Source organism: Toxorhynchites rutilus, chromosome 1 (genome assembly GCF_029784135.1).
Source record: "Toxorhynchites rutilus septentrionalis strain SRP chromosome 1, ASM2978413v1, whole genome shotgun sequence".
NCBI classification, from domain to species: Eukaryota; Metazoa; Arthropoda; class Insecta; order Diptera; family Culicidae; genus Toxorhynchites; species Toxorhynchites rutilus.
Genome location: NC_073744.1, coordinates 122,465,001 through 122,482,954, shown reverse-complemented (window position 1 = coordinate 122,482,954; position 17,954 = coordinate 122,465,001). Strand labels below are relative to the sequence as shown.

Below are 17,954 nucleotides of genomic sequence, written 5' to 3'. Positions count from 1 at the left end.
TAGTTTTTTTTTTAACAGAAATCCATTTTCTCTTGAAGTCCGCCTCCGATTTGACAACTTTTGGGTTCTTCCGGAGGGCCTGCTTCATAATAGCCCAATATTTCTCTATTGGGCGTAGCTCCGGCGAGTTGGGCGGGTTCATTTCCTTTGGCACGAAGGTGACCCCGTTGGCTTCGTACCACTCCAACACGTCCTTTGAATAGTGGCACGAAGCGAGATCCGGCCAGAAGATGGTCGGGCCCTCGTGCTACTTCAATAGTGGTAGTAAGCGCTTCTGTAGGCACTCCTTAAGGTAAACCTGCCCGTTTACCGTGCCGGTCATCACGAAGGGGGCGCTCCGCTTTCCGCAAGAGCAGATCGCTTGCCACACCATGTACTTTTTGGCAAACTTGAATAGTTTCTGCTTGCGAATCTCCTCCGGAACGCTGAATTTGTCCTCTGCGGAGAAGAACAACAGGCCCGGTAGCTGACGAAAGTCCGCTTTGACGTAGGTTTCGTCGTCCATTACCAGGCAATGCGGCTTCGTCAGCATTTCGGTGTACAGCTTCCGGGCTCGCGTCTTCCTCACCATGTTTTGCCTTTCGTCGCGGTTAGGAGCCTTTTGAATCTTGTATGTACGCAGGCCCTCCCGCTGCTTGGTCCGCTGGACGAATGAACTTGACAAATTCAGCTTATTGGCGACATCCCGGACCGAACTTCTCGGATCACGTCTAAACTGCTTAACTTCGCGCTTGTGATCTTTTTCACTGACAGAGCATCCATTTTTGCCGTTCTTCACCTTCCGGTCGATGGTTAGGTTCTCGAAGTATCGTTTTAGTACTCTGCTGACCGTGGATTGGACGATTCCCAGCATCTTACCGATGTCCCGATGTGACAACTCCGGATTCTCGAAATGAGTGCACAGGATTAATTCACGACGCTCTTTTTCGTTCGACGACATTTTTCCAAATTTACGAAAAGTTGACAGTGAAGCATGGCCAACGTGATCTATACACTCATATCTGATTATAAGCGAAAGCTGAAGATATAATTCCTAAAAATTAAATTTCTACAGCGTTTTTTCCGTGATGCAATTTGATGTGACACACCCTTTAGATATTTCTAATCATCAGCTACGGATGACGACTAGTTTTTAACTTAACAGTTCTTCGTACTAATGTTCAAATATTTAATTGATGTTTTCTTCATGAGTTTACTACTAAAAATAGAAAATATTATTAACACGTTGAGTACCACGGTTTTATAGTGACTTTATGGGAATTTTTAAACGTATTAGGGACGTTTCTTATCGTAGTGGAAGGTATTCTTGTTCTAAAGGGAAGGCTTATGAGCTTATATGCTTATATTAGTTACCTTTGTTATCATATGTTATACTATCAGTCACCGATGACTGACGTGGCAGTCAACGTGTTAATCAATTGTTCTAGATTTTTGCTATAACTACAACCCTTACAACCCGTTTGAAGTTCAGTTTAGTTTATATAACAAACGGTTTTTCTAGAGTCACCATTTGATGTTTTGAATGAGTTAAATTTATGAATTTCTGAACAGTTACGTGAACTTCATTCAAAAGCAATTGTCCTCAAAGTCCTACGTCAAGTTTCCGTCCATGTCTCTAGGCTCACCTTTCTACTTTTATGATATTGTAACCCCCCATGTTTGCTAGCCTTCACTTATTTCGATTAGTACATACTATGATGCAGGATGCACGAATTTTTATCTACGCGAAATTCATCTGCCATAAAGAGAGATGACAGTGTTCGAGTTGTTAGATGCATATTCCGAACAAATAAATTGAAACGTTCAGTTCAGTTTTAAATGCGCTTTTGTTTAAAAAAATGAATTCGAAAGAGATAACGGCAATGAACATAGGACTCAATTGTACGATTTCACGATTTCACTTACGATAATAATAATGAAAATGCAAAAATAATTCATTTATAGAATTGCTTTATTTAGTTTCCACCTATCTTCGGACATAACGTCGGCACGGAATGCTAAAACAACATTATCACGATGAACGCGATCAGCTCGCTGCACTTAGTCCTTCTTGATGCTGGACTTGATCAGCTGCAGGTTGTTCTTCTGGAAGCACTTGAATCCACGGAAGGCCCAGTGGCAGGCGTTATCATCGGTGTTTTTGTCGACACACTTGACAACCTCTGCGCGAACTTCATCGGCGTCACGACCGTGAGCCAACTGCTGTACCAGATTGTCCACATTCGGTCCGGTAGTGTCGTCGAACAGATGCATCTTGTTGAAGACACACTTGATGTAGCACTTGGTGCTGTCTTCCTCCGGGAATTCCCATTTCTTGTACTTCTCAACCGTTTCCTCTGGGATGTTCAGCGAGGAAGCGCACTCCGACCTGTAGCGTAATAGGTCTTCCCTCGTTTGAACCGTGAAGTCGGCGGAAACCTATCGAGAGGACACTTTACCTACTGCAGTCTTCGGCCAGGCACCCAAATACTTACCGCCACGATCAATGCGAATGCTGTGATGAACAGTTTCATCTTGAAAAATACTCCTTGTTCACGTGGGGATTACCTTCTACGGTGCAAGAAAAAGTGGAACTAATACTCAGTCCGTCAAGAACAGGTTGCTTTTATATTGTCCAACCTTCTCTGGAGTCTGGCCAGAATGATTACGGGACCCGAGTGGTGCATCATATTTCACCTTTTGTTTGCCTTCAATACATAAACGATTAGGCGGTGATCATTGACTCTGAGAGCCCGCTAGGAATGCTCAGTTTCGAGGTTGAATCATGGTTAAGTTCTACAAAGCTCTACAAATTGCTAATTGTTTCATTCCGATTCACGCGTAACCCTTATAGAAAATGTTCACATGAAATTAGATTGATATCGTATACGTGACCATGTGAGCATCCCCAGATTTGTACCGTTAAGCCACGGAAGAAAGTGATTCCACCGCGATATTCTGTTTAATATGATTGTTTAGTCGTTGCTCGGCTGATTGATAACGCGTCAACTGTCGGCGGGGCTAATAGGTAATCATCGCGGTGCTCTATTATATTCATATCAACAACGAGGAGCGAGTATTCGAAAATGCTTGTTTACGATATATGGGGGAACACTAAATTGATAATTGAGTTCTTGTGGAAAAATCCGCTTGATTTTGTAAATATATTTCAAAACAGTCTCGTGTAAAACAGATACCCATCTAGGGTATCACAACTCTTCTGAATATCACTGTCTACCATTCTGCATATAACTGCATATTTGCTTTGTACAGGTCGGACTCGATTATATATAATCGCAATTTCACTTTCAACGTTAATTTTCGAATCCAATGCATAATCGAATCACAAAAAAACTATTTTTCTATTAATGTTTGACATTCATACATTAATGAAAAAATTGTTTTCTTGAGATTCGATTATGTATAGAATTTGAAAATAATTGTTGAAAAAAAAAGTTCGACAATATAAATATAATCGAATCCGACCTGTACCGCGAATCAGCTGGTTGAATGTTGTTACCCTGAGAATAATTCGTAATCCGCAACGAACTCGGGGAGTTCATAATGCACATCGTCTCAATTGATGTAATCCTGTCCATGTTGCAAACTCATATCTTGCAATTGGGAAAAATGGGTTGATTGCTTGATTGGATTTTGTGGAACATTCGCTAACGTATATTTCATCTCGAGGATGATTTAAGCGCATTCATTTGTGCAGTCACTAGCCTTGTAGATAGCTTTTGAATATCAATGGGATCGATTGATACATATTATTTGACGTCACTTAAGAAACGGATAATAAGAATAAGCACAGAATAAGCTAACTTTTAAGCCACACACAAATTATTTCTTACTTGAGAAATCATTGACAATTGAAATTGACTTCGAAATATATTGAGTTATTTGGCAAGTATCCTCGATTTTTGTTCAACTTTTTAATGCAATATATACCTGATAAAAATGAGACTTAATATCATTTTTATTAGGTTTATATTGACGATTACCATCTATAATATTTCGCTATTTTCCGGGTAATTTCATGGTTCCATCCATATAGAGTTGCTACAGTTTATCGATTAAGAACATTTCCATGTGATTTATGTTTGCTCTTATATCGGCCAATCTGTTTCCACCTGTAGAGTTCTGCAGAGATCAAAACAAATGGTAGTCACACAACCGAAATTTTTGGCGAGTAATCAAAGGTGTGTGTGGCCTAGCGTTATCATGATGGAAGACAACACCCTATCCGTTGATCAATTCTGATCGATCAATCGCTCCGTGTAATTTACCCTGTTGTGAACAGAAGAACTCTGAATTGAACGTTGTAAACAACGTTGACGAAATCGAGGTTTTCGACGAGTTGGTTTACTTTTACTCGTTAATAACAACCGACAACAACATTCGTGAAAGTCCAAGAGGCATAGTAAACAGAAGTCATGTTCACTATGAGCTTCGGGAAACCTTAAGGTCCAATAAACTCTGGTCTCGTACAAAGTGTATAATGTGTGTTATGAATCTCTTATGATCCCGTGGACGGATATGAAGCATGGACGATGCTCGAGAAAGACTCGCAAGGATATGTTGCAGTTTCCCAGACATCTACGAAGAAATGCCGCAATATAGTGCAGGGTCAGCGGGCACTTGGAGCAGCTGCTCGAAGTGTTCGAACCAGCGTTTCGGCTGATCAGTGGGGTCGGTTATCAACTGACCAGTCGCGTCTTTCACAGGCATCTTAGTGCTTATCCTTCCTCCGTTTAGGCGTCGTGAAACATCGTAGATGAGGCGAAGGTTACTGGTTGCAGCGGGTCTCTCCCCCTCGTTAGCAAGAGAGTTATCCCGCTCTCGCTTGTCCCATCGACACGAGCGCCTTAATTTTCAGGTCGAAGGCACGATATCGACGACGGGATCTATTTTTTCCCTTCCTGGTTCATTGTCGCTCTATCATGAATTTGGCATCCTTTCTATCATCTTTTTTCTTCCAGATGTCCTCCGAGAACTATTATTTCCTACTACATGACCACAGAGTGGATTTCACGTACTGGCTCACCTGAGAGTACATTTATTATTGCCTTGCTTTATTTTCACCTTTCAAAAGCGCATAAACACTAATTTTCTCACAAAACCGTTGCGACGCAACATCTCCATCGAGCCACCGCAACGAATGGGGAACCGTACAACAGTGATTTTGGAACCGTACATACCCGCCTCGCCCTGTGTCATCCACATTCCATTATCGAGGCTCCGCTTAGCGCTTAGTGTAAGAACACACTGGACGGCTCTCCCGCGCGGATTTTGCAATGACAGACCGCCGCGGAGCCTCGATAATGGAATGTGTATGATCTAAAACACACAGGGCGGGGCGGGTATGTACGGTTCCAAAATCACTGTTGTACGGTTCCCCATTCGTTGCGGTGGCTCGATGGAGATGATGCGCCGCAACGGTTTTGTGAGAGTATTAGTGTTTATGCGCTTTTGAAAGGTGAAAATAAGGCAAGGCAATAATAAATGTACTCTCAGGTGAGGCAGTGCGTGAAATCCACTCTGCGGTCATGTAGCTGCGGATAATCGTATTCCATCCAAATTGTCGAGAAATGAAATATTTCAGACGTTTGTGATCAAGTTTTCTCTCCCTCTCGCTCAGGTAAACATCCCCTTCTCGGTTTTCCATCATTCTGTTTTTATATACCGCCCCTCTAATCCACTTACTGTCCAAACAGCTGTACCTTGTACCATAGACTCGTCTTGCATTCGTCTATAAACATATGATGTCAGATAGTGAAACCGTCGAAAGCTGCTGAATGTGTTTTACATCAAGCTCCTGCTGCGTCTTGTCATTGTAAAAATCGCGCGGTAGAGTCGTCTAGTGTGTTTCCACGCTTATTCTCGCTGGTTGCGATGAAGGCGTTCTTGACGGTGGTCAAGAGCGTTGCCCCAATCACCATGTCGTTGTTGCCACAAAAATTTGCGTTCGAAAACACCAAGTGCTTGTGGGTCCTCTTCAAGCACTGTCCATGCCTCATGCCCATAGAGAGCAACCGGTCGAATTAGGGATTTGTACATGGTACACTTCGTACGGGGTCGGAGTTTGTTGGACCTTAAGGATTTGCGGAGCCCATAGTAGGCACGAGTTCCATTGACTATGCATCTTCGAATTTCACGGCTGTTCTTGTTGTCAGCTGGTATCAATGAGCCAAGATAGGCAAATTCCTCTACCACTTCGAGCTCGTCGCCGTCGATCATAACACTATTGCCAAGAAGAATTCTGTTGCGATCAGTCCCTCCTGCTAGCATGTGTTTAGTCTAAGACGCATTGATCCCAAGCCCAATCAGCCCTGCTTCGTGTTTCGTGTTATTTAAGAAAAATGCAAATCCAAGATGGCTGCCACTACAAAATGGTGGACTATATATTATGTCAAAACCCCGTTAATATAGGTTAATGAAGGGCTTGACCAATATTCATGAAAAATACAAATCAAAGATGGCTGCCACTTCAAAATGACGGACTACATATTTTTCCAAAACCATATTAATATGGATATCAAATGAAAGGGCTTGACTAGTAGAACACAGTCATTTATGAAAAATGCAAATCTATGATGGCTGCCACTATCGAATGGCGGACTGCATAGTTTCTCAAAACCCGCTTAATATGGGTATCAAATGCAATAAAAAATAGCATATTACTTTATTTAACGGTTTTATTTAGCTTGAACTGTTTGTATGTCTGTAGGGCTGTCCCACATTGATAGAAATTTGACCAATAGGAACTGACCTTTGTTTCTGCTGTCATTTTAAAACTGCTTATCTTGAAAAATCTAATTTGGCCGCCGCTACAAAATAGCTGATTCCATATCATCTAAAAAAAAAGGTTGATTGAGATATGTGTATCAAACGAACGAACTTGACTTGGAGAACACACTATGTATTTTCTGCAATCCACTCAATATTGATATCAAATGAAATTTTTGGACTAATAGAATACAGTACAATGGTTGTATTGTAGAGAAATATTCTAATGAAACATACATATAATGTACTAAAAACTAGAAAATAAAATAAGTAAAAAAAATTTTTTAAGTTAAACGATTTAATTGTGATTAAACATAATAATGTACTAAAAGCTAGAAAATAATTAGGCAAGTAGCAATTAGCAGTTATAAAACCTCTCCTTCATTAAAGGGCGAACACGAAATTATTGCGACACATTCAACAGGGCATAACTTTTTGACGTAGGACTACGTCTAACCGGAAGATATAGGGGGTGAAATGGAAACCTAGGCACTGAACAAGTAGGAAAAAATGCAAGATTTGGAACGCTTATAACTCGAGCATTTCTCAATAGATCGCAAAGGTTTTTGCATCAATTGATAGGAAATATATCTACGCATCTATCATAACGAATAACATTTCATTTTTCTTGAGATAAATAATTGAATAATTGTGAATTATCAAGCATTGTCAAAATGCACTATGTGCCCATTTTTGATTGGTCCATTTTGTGCTCCTCCAATCGAACCGACCAAAACGGGCAACCAGAGCAGCAGCGAAATAGAATGAACCACGATTGGAAAGGAAAAAGAAAAAAATGAACGAAACATTGGTCGCAGTCTCTCCATGCGTAATTCTCGAGCCAGCCAGTCAGCTTAAAAATCCCCGCTCCGCTGCCGTAACGATCATTCTCATTCAAACCGTACACCACATCGGTTCGCATCACAACACATCAACAAACCAACCCAAGCAGCCATGTATGGACATGGTAAAGGAGGAAAAGTGAAGGGAAAGGCAAAATCCCGCTCGAACCGTGTTGATCTGGAGTTCCCCGCAAGGGTAGCTAGGCCGAGCGCGTTAGTACCAGTGCACCAGTCCACCTAGCCGGCGTTATATAGTTTCGGCCGCCGAAGTGATCGAGTTAGCTGGTAAAGCTGCTCGCGACGATAAGAAAACCCGCATTCGGAACAGAACACATTCGGTTCGGTGGACATCAAGACAACAGGCAGTTGCAGCGAGTGGCGAGTGGCAAACGCAATCGCAAAACGGCATCAGGTAGCAGAAGAAAAAAGTTTGTTCTTTATACAAACTGCTTTGGTGGCAAATCCAGAACAAGGCGGCATCGAGGGCGTTCGAAATGGTTTTTTTCAAAACCACGAGTACTAAGTTTTCTAAATTGGAACCATTCCATAAAACAAGGCGCTTTTCAGGGCCATTAAACCTTCCAAAAAAGAGTTTAGGAAATACAGTTCAATGCTTTCTAAAACAATATCCAAAATAATAATAAAACACAAATTGATTTTTTCATAATTTGTTTGCCAGGATATGATGAGTATGTGAATTTGGCAGTTGTTCTGAGCTTATTGATTTTCACCAATTCTTAAATTGCTTCTAGATTGAAAGTACAGTAATTTACACTTATCTCGACATTTAGCTAATTGGTCGGACCAGTAATGCGACATATTTAGTTGGACATTTTTGTAAACATAGAGTTCGGGGTCCAAATTATGACCCCACATTGAAGGTCGACACTGTACCACTGTCACAAGCTGGATGGGAAGAAATTTTCCAACTGTGAAAGCTGTGGCGAGTGGCAAATGCAATCGCTAAACAGCAAGGTTTAGCCGAACAAGATGGGGATATCGAGTGATAACAAAACAATAAACTCTTTAGATTGAAGATAATTTTGTGATCCTGAAAAGGACCCTTTTTAGCCTGCATGTGAATCCAACGAGCGAACAAATCGCAATGAATGTATTTTTTTGCCATCGGTCCCTTTTAACGCTCATTCGTTCGTCTCGTTGGACTCGCCCCTCTGGCTGAGTCTGCCGATTTGTCTCTATCCTGTGAGTGTGTACCGCTAGAGTATAAAACACGCGGACCCCAAAAAAATATCTTATTTTCTTTCAAACCGTAAACCCGTGTGGTTGTACGGCATCGGCATCGTGGACGTAACAAAGGAGGACAAGTTAAGGGAAAGGCAAAGTCTCACTCGAACCGTGCAAGTCTCCAGTTCCCTGTTGGTCGCAGTCACTGATTGCTCCGCAAGGGTAACTAGGCCGAACGGATTGGTGCCGGAGCACCAGTATACCTAACAGCGATTATAGAGTTTCGGCCGTCGGAGTGCTCGAGTTGGCTTGCAAAGCTGCTCACGACAATCAGAAAACCCGCATCAAGAACAGAGCAGCTTCGGTTCGGCGCTCATCAAGGCAACAATTAGTTTCAGTGAGTGGCAAAGTGTTTCTTCGGCACGTCGCATCAAATGTAATTTACTGAACAACATGTCACAAGCTGGATGGGAAGAAATTTTCCAACTGTGAAAGCTGTGGCGAGTGGCAAACGCAATAGCTAAACAGGAAGGTTTAACCGAACAAGATGGGAATATCGAGTGATAACAAAAACACAACACCAAAGGTTCTTTTCAGAACCATCAACATATTCATGAAGAGTAAACAGTAAACTAATCCATTTTGACGTAGGACTACGTCTTTCATTTCTATACCGGGGTGTAAAATCAAAGTTTCGAAAACGAAAGCGTTACGCCGGAGACCGAGATTTAGAGCGTTAATAGCTCCTAAACAACTGAACGAAATGGTATGATAAACACTTCATTCGAAAGATAAAATGTCTACGCGTTATATACTTGTTACTTTTTGATCCAAAAACTTGTTTCTATAGTCTTAAAATTGTTTTCAAAACAGGCTATTGAAATCACCAATCGGTATATAAGCGAGCGGCGCTCGGAAATCCACTCAGTTCTAATTGAACAGCGATTGGAGCATGTTGTCGCTGTTGCGGTGAAGCTCTTTATTTATCATGAAAGCGCGGATGAACGGTGTCACCAAGAGCCTGTTTGTGCACCCTAGGCCAGAAGGGAATCTATCAGGAGGAGAGTGATGCCACAAACGGTTCCCTGGGAAGACATCGCTACACACACATACACGCGCGGCTATTAACAGGTGGTTATCGAGTTGGCATTAACCACTGGTGGGCTTCCAGTATCGAGGAAAATGTGGAAATATCTAATCGTTACTGAAAATAATCTGCCAGTTCCTCTGGGAATTTTCAAAATATATTCATGTGAAAGAGTTTAATTGAATGTTTTCTATCCATGTTACACTGTGACCAAATATGTTTCAATCAAGTGCTATTAACAGGTGGTTATCGAGTTGGCATTAACCACTGGTGGACTTCCAGTATCGAGGAAAATGTGGAAATATCTAATCGTTACTGAAAATAATCTGCCAGTTCCTTTGGGAATTTTCAAAATATATTCATGTGAAAGAGTTTAATTGAATGTTTTCTATCCATGTAACACTGTGACCAAATATGTTTCAATCAAGTGCTATTAACAAGTGGTTATCGAGTTGGCATTAACCACTGGTGGGCTTCCAGTATCGAGGAAAATGTGGAAATATCTAATCGTTACTGAAAATAATCTGCCAGTTCCTTTGGGAATTTTCAAAATATATTCATGTGAAAGAATTTAATTGAATGTTTTCTATCCATGTTACACTGTGACCAAATATGTTTCAATCAAGTGCTATTAACAGGTGGTTATCGAGTTGGCATTAACCACTGGTGGGCTTCCAGTATCGAGGAAAATGTGGAAATATCTAATCGTTACTGAAAATAATCTGCCAGTTCCTCTGGGAATTTTCAAAATATATTCATGTGAAAGAGTTTAATTGAATGTTTTCTATCCATGTTACACTGTGACCAAATATGTTTCAATCAAGTGCTATTAACAGGTGGTTATCGAGTTGGCATTAACCACTGGTGGACTTCCAGTATCGAGGAAAATGTGGAAATATCTAATCGTTACTGAAAATAATCTGCCAGTTCCTTTGGGAATTTTCAAAATATATTCATGTGAAAGAGTTTAATTGAATGTTTTCTATCCATGTAACACTGTGACCAAATATGTTTCAATCAAGTGCTATTAACAAGTGGTTATCGAGTTGGCATTAACCACTGGTGGGCTTCCAGTATCGAGGAAAATGTGGAAATATCTAATCGTTACTGAAAATAATCTGCCAGTTCCTTTGGGAATTTTCAAAATATATTCATGTGAAAGAATTTAATTGAATGTTTTCTATCCATGTTACACTGTGACCAAATATGTTTCAATCAAGTGCTATTAACAGGTGGTTATCGAGTTGGCATTAACCACTGGTGGGCTTCCAGTATCGAGGAAAATGTGGAAATATCTAATCGTTACTGAAAATAATCTGCCAGTTCCTTTGGGAATTTTCAAAATATATTCATGTGAAAGAGTTTAATTGAATGTTTTCTATCCATGTAACACTGTGACCAAATACATTTGGTTTTGTGGTTTTTCAATCAATCGCAATTAACAGGATAGCTTCAGAAGATTATTCTTCCCCATCAGTAGGATATTTCCGTATCCAATATTGTATGCGCCCGCAATCGATTATTGCTCAGTCGCCGAAAGTTCCGAGCTCAGAGAGTTCATTCCCCTCTAGTTTGCCTTCCAAATTGCCATTGTAAACCACACCTTCTCTCGATTCAATCACACACAAAAAGCATACTTAAGCGATATTCTGGTGGTGAGACACATTAATTTTTCGTGAGGACATCGACAAGACAACATCGTTGCCTAACGTGCTGGAGGAGGTGGACGGCGAAGGATCGACACATACACGCGCAGAACTCTTTCCGTTAGGATGCCATTCAGCATCGAGAAAGTTCCGGAAAGATCTAATCATTGCTGGAAAATAATCTTCCAGTTCCTTTGGGAATTTTCAAAATATATTCATGTGAAAGAGTTTAATTGAATGTTTTCTATCCATGTAACACTGTGACCAAATATGTTTCAATCAAGTGCTATTAACAGGTGGTTATCGAGTTGGTATTAACCACTGGTGGGCTTCCAGTATCGAGGAAAATGTGGAAATAACTAATCGTTACTGAAAATAATCTGCCAGTTCCTCTGGGAATTTTCAAAATATATTCATGTGAAAGAGTTTAATTGAATGTTTTCTATCCATGTAACACTGTGACCAAATATGTTTCAATCAAGTGCTATTAACAGGTGGTTATCGAGTTGGTATTAACCACTGGTGGGCTTCCAGTATCGAGGAAAATGTGGAAATAACTAATCGTTACTGAAAATAATCTGCCAGTTCCTCTGGGAATTTTCAAAATATATTCATGTGAAAGAGTTTAATTGAATGTTTTCTATCCATGTAACACTGTGACCAAATATGTTTCAAGCAAGTGCTATTAACAGGTGGTTATCGAGTTGGCATTAACCACTGGTGGGCTTCCAGTATCGAGGAAAATGTGGAAATAACTAATCGTTACTGAAAATAATCTGCCAGTTCCTCTGGGAATTTTCAAAATATATTCATGTGAATGAATTTAATTGAATGTTTTCTATCCATGTAACACTGTGACCAAATATGTTTTAATCAAGTGCTATTAACAGGTGGTTATCGAGTTGGCATTAACCACTGGTGGGCTTCCAGTATCGAGGAAAATGTGGAAATAACTAATCGTTACTGAAAATAATCTGCCAGTTCCTCTGGGAATTTTCAAAATATATTCATGTGAAAGAGTTTAATTGAATGTTTTCTATCCATGTAACACTGTGACCAAATATGTTTCAATCAAGTGCTATTAACAGGTGGTTATCGAGTTGGCATTAACCACTGGTGGGCTTCCAGTATCGAGGAAAATGTGGAAATATCTAATCGTTACTGAAAATAATCTGCCAGTTCCTTTGGGAATTTTCAAAATATATTCAATCAATCGCAATCAACAGGATAGCTTCTGAAGATTATTCTTCCCCATCAGTAGGATATTTCCGTATCCAATATTGGATGCATAAAACCTTGTGCCTCCAACGTAACGCTCTCGTTTTCGAAGTTCTCCAAATATTCATTCATTCAGAATGAATTCAGATTCAACTTCATACAAATGATCTCTAAATCAACGATAGTCCTACGTCACCCTTGCGGTTATACCATAGATATAACCCACTTCCTGTTTTTAAGGTAGATAGGTAGGTATTCACGTAGGAGAAGAAAATAAAACAATATATTTAAAATATATATTTAACAAAAGCTGTCCCCTTTGTATAGTCCTACGTCACTCCGGTTATGTCCCCGACATTACCCACCCGTCTTTTTACCATTGAGTAAAAATCAACCAAATTTTGCACACTTTCTCATTGATGTGTATTGTCTACATGCTGTCAAACTCGAAGTCGTGTTTTTCGATTCAACGAAAATGGAGGTGAATCAACGCGATTCGAGAGAACAAATTCTTTCCAAACACCTGGAATTTCCTGACCTGTCGAACCGGCAGTTGGGAAAAATGTTGAACATTCACCATTCATCCGTCTCCAGAGTGTTGAAGCGGTTCCAGGAGTGGTTGACGGTGGACCACGACAAAGGAGCTGGAAGAAAACCGGGACCGGAGAACAAAAAGACGGAGGGAAAGGTGAAGCGGATGATTAAAGCAAATCCCAACGTCTCAAGCCGTGATTTGGCTAAAAAGATCGGCATGTCGCAGAGCTACGTCCAGAGTGCAAAGAAGAGAGCTGGACTACATACATACAAGGTACAGAACTTCCCAAACTACGATGAGCGGCAACAATCAACTTCGATGGAGGGCATCAAGCGAAAATGCGTTCAATTTTACACTCAAGGCTTCATCGACTAACTTTTCTTTTGATTTTTGAAGCAAATATATGTATAAAACTACCCTTAAAATTTTGGTTTGACTCTAAACATTATAAGAAAATTGGCATGACATTTTCGGTGTCGCAATAATTCCGTGTTCGCCCTTTAGTCTAGGGCATTGATAAGACTAAAATAAAATCGTGGTGCACGTTGGATTTCCATTATCCACAATTAGCGACTTCATCATATGTCCCACGATTTTATTTTAGTCTTATCAAAGCCCTAGACTAATGAAGGAGAGGTGTGATACTTGATAACCTAATTATTTTCTAGCTTTTAGTACATTATTATGTTTAATTACAATTAAACCATTTAACTTCAAACAATTTTTTTACTTATTTTATTTATAGTTTACATGATTTCGGGACCAAGGGCGCTGTATTTTTTATATTTTTTCTTGAGAGCTGAGGTTTTTTTACATATGATATCCAAAAATCAGATAGGTGTATTTTTTCGATTTTGAGTTATGATTTTTCAAAGTTTAGATATTTTGTTTGCAATAGTTTAATGAACAGAGAATAGGAACATGGGAAATATATTTTTTGCGAGCGTAATACTGCTGTTCTACGCATAGTTGTCCCATGTTACTTTTTAACGATTTTCACTTTTCTTTATAAAACGTAGTTTTTATGCATAATCTTACGGAAAAACACAAAAAACTTATAGTTTGTTCCCAGCTTTTAAAAAAAACAACATGAAGCTCAATTGTCCCATGTTGATATTCTATTCATAACTGTCCCACCATGTATTTTTGTAGATCCATACTGAATAAATCGGTTTAAGTACAAGAATTTTATGTCACACTTTCAGCAGGGCTAATGCACTCATTTCTGGTTTAGAAGAACGAACTAATTGCCACACAAACAAGGAATAGTTTAACAGAACACGTGTGAACCCTGTTAGCGAATGTCTAATAACAATGACATTTATATTCGGTGAAGGTGTTGCAGATCACTCATTTCTTCATAAATGATGTTTTTATACATAATCTTTCGGAAAAACACAAAAAAACTTATTATTTGTTCCCAGTATATCAAAAAACAACATCAAGTTCAATTGTCCCATGTGATATTCTAGGCATAAAAGTCCCACCATGAATTTTTAAGTCCGTAATCAAGCTTGATTGATTCAGTGAGGAGATCTCATCGCATTTCATTAAACAAAAGTATAGTGCTTATAAAAAACCAGGTGTATTGATAAATTGAAATGCTTAAAGATTTTGGTAGACAAATATGCGAGAAAACTTTGAACGTAGGAATGGCAGAATACTTTTTAAAAAAATGAAAAAATAGCTCAATAACTTCAACTTGATATGTCGATCATCTGAATCGGTCCAGTAGTTCAAAAGTTATGAATTTTTGAATATAGGCTTTTTTGGAACAAAGGGGAACATTTGATTTTTTCGACCAACCTTGAAAAAACATAACTTCAAAACGAAAAAAAACACCTCTTTGATTTTTGGATATGTATTGTAAAAAATCCTCAGCTTTCGAGAAAAAATATAAAAAAATATATCGTTCTTGGTCACAAGAACATGAAAACTATGAAAAACAAATATAATCAATAATTATGGCAACAAAATCCATTTTTTTGCAAGTGTAATATTTTTTCAAAAAAGATTGGTTCATTGCCTTTAATTTGATATGTCGATGATGTCGGTGAACTAATTCAAAAGCTATGAATTTTTAAGAAAAGTAATTCTTGGAAAAAAGGGGAAAAGATTTTTTAGACCACCCTAAAATGGAAATGAGCACCCTAATAAAAAAATGAGGATTTAATGTTTTGCGATGAAACACAAAATTACCACTTTTCACGAAAATTCGAGAACCACTATATCGGTTTGACATGGAATGGCTGAATATGAAGTTGATATCAGGCACAGTTTTCGTTCATGGACTCCCGAGAGAAAGTGATGCTGAAAAGCATGTTACTATAGACCAACCTGTAGAGTAATGCGGGGCAAAGGTGCGCACCTAACTGTTGTCGTCCATTAACTCTTGAAATATAAGCAAATAAAATTCCGTTTGCTCACCAAATTGTAACTATATATATTACCTTCGAAACGTAGTACAAGCATTTCTCGAGTTGTGTTTGTAATTGGACAAATACCTATTTTAATACAAAAAGACAAATGCGCACCTTTGCCCCATACTTCCTCTGTCGGGCGATTTGAGCATTTCTGGAGTGCATTTCTTCAAATCAGCTTTCTTCTTGTGGGTCCCGTTAAAAAAATTGTTGAAAACGTTATATAATTTTTTTTCAGAGCAAAACGCTAGTGCGAACATTTACCCCACAGCCACTGCGCACCTCTGCCCCACAAGCAATTTTTGAACTAATCGAATTTTTTAAAAAAGCTTTTGAACTTTTTCACAAAAACGAATACGCACTATCATCTACTGTAGAATGATGATTTCCTTGACAGTGTAATTTCGAACTTTCCAGTTATTTTAAGTAAGTTAATCGTCATCTGAAAAAAATAGATCAAAACATCGCAAAACTCTTCTTACCTCATAACTTTTTGGTACTTTCATGAAATGTATCGTGTTTATATGTGTGAGCTGCTGGTGTAATAATGTATCAAACGAATACACTGTTATAGAATTTTTATGCTCGTTTGCTTCAAAAAGACCAATGCGCACTTTGGCCCCGTGCGCACCTTTGTCCCGCACTTCTCTATATATTTTGGTTTTATAGTGAAGTTTTGACGTAGGACTACGTCTTTCATTTCTATACCGGGGTGTAAAATCAAAGTTTTGAAAACGAAAGCGTTACGCCGGAGACCGAGATTTTGAGCGTTAATAGCTCCTAAACAACTGAACGAAATACTATGATAAACACTTCATTCGAAAGATAAAATGTCTACGCGTTATATACTTGTTACTTGTTGATCCAAAAACTTGTTTCAATAGTCTTAAAGTTGCTTTCAAAACAGGCTATTGAAATCGCCAATCGGTATATAAGCGAGCGCCGCTCGGAAATCCACTCAGTTATAATTGAACAGCGTTTGGAGCATGTTGTCGCTGTTGTGGTGAAGCTCTTCGTTTATCATGAAAGCGCGGATGAACGGTGTTACCAAGAGCTTGTTTGTGCACCTTAGGCCAGAAGGGAATTCATCAGGAGGAGAGTGATGCCACAAACGGTTCCCCGGGAAGAGATCGGAGCAGCCGCCACACACACCCATACACGCGCGGTACTCTTCGTTTGGATACCATTCAGCATCGAGAAAATTCCGGAAAGATTCAATCGTTGCTGAAAAATAATCTGCCAGTTCCCCTGGGAACTGAAAAATACATTCATGTGAAAGAGTTTATTTTAATGTTTTGTATCCATGTAACACTGCGACGAAATATTTTTCAATCAAGTGCTATTAACAGGTGGTTATCGAGTTAGCATTATCCACTGGTGGGCTTCGAGTATCGAGGAAAATCTGGAAAGAACTAATTGGTATTATTCACTCGCGAGACGCGACACGGAACTAGGACACAACACTTATAATCCTTATAAACATTAAAAGGGTTAAAATTACCTTTTTCGTCGACCGGTTTCGGGCTCGATGTTGCCCATCTACTGGACGGTGTCCGACTGGTTACGATGGAGTACTAACACATATTCAAACGGTTATCAGTACTTGTCGAAGATATATTTTTAAGAGAACTCTTCCATCTGACGAAGCTGATAACTCAGCAAAATATATCTTTTCAAACTCAGAGAGTTAATTCCCCTCTAGTTTGCCTTCCAAATTGCCATCGTAAACCACACCTTCTCTCGATTCAATCACTCACAAAAAGCATACTTAAGCGATATTCTGGTGGTGAAACGCATTCATTTTTTGTGAGGACATCGACAAGCCACATCGTAATAGAACGAGCTGAACGTGCTGGACGAGCTGGACGGCGAGGGATCGAGGGATTCATTACCTGGCCTGACCTGACCTGAAAGACATGCAGTTTGTTTGGAACTGTGTGGGAGGGCAGAAAAGCCGAGCCATCAGAAGGAGAAGAGAAGGTGACCAAGAGAGTATCAGCATCGAAAAACTGTTCCCCGGGAAGACATCGAAGCAGCCGCCACACACACACACACACACACACACGCGGAATTTTTTTTCGTTTGGATGCCATTCAGCAACGAGAAAATTCCGGAAATATCAAATCGCTGCTGGAAAATTATCTGCCAGTTCCCTGTAAATTGAAAAATACATTCATGCGAAAGAGTTTATTTTAATGATTTTTATCCATATAACACAGCGACCAAATATTTTTCAATCAAGTGCTATTAACA

The 17,954-nt window shown here is 39.5% G+C and overlaps 1 protein-coding gene across 1 annotated transcript; it reads right to left on the bottom strand.

Moving 5' to 3' along the window:
* Window positions 1-1,933: 1,933 nt before the first annotated feature.
* Window positions 1,934-2,634, bottom strand: LOC129772067 (general odorant-binding protein 99a-like). Its single transcript, XM_055776181.1, has 2 exons — window positions 2,475-2,634; window positions 1,934-2,418 (listed from the first exon to the last, which is right to left on the bottom strand). Exons 1-2 carry the CDS (start codon window positions 2,511-2,513, stop codon window positions 2,041-2,043), a joined length of 417 nt encoding a protein of 138 aa, XP_055632156.1. The 5' UTR covers window positions 2,514-2,634; the 3' UTR covers window positions 1,934-2,040.
* Between the last annotated feature and the right edge of the window lie 15,320 nt (window positions 2,635-17,954).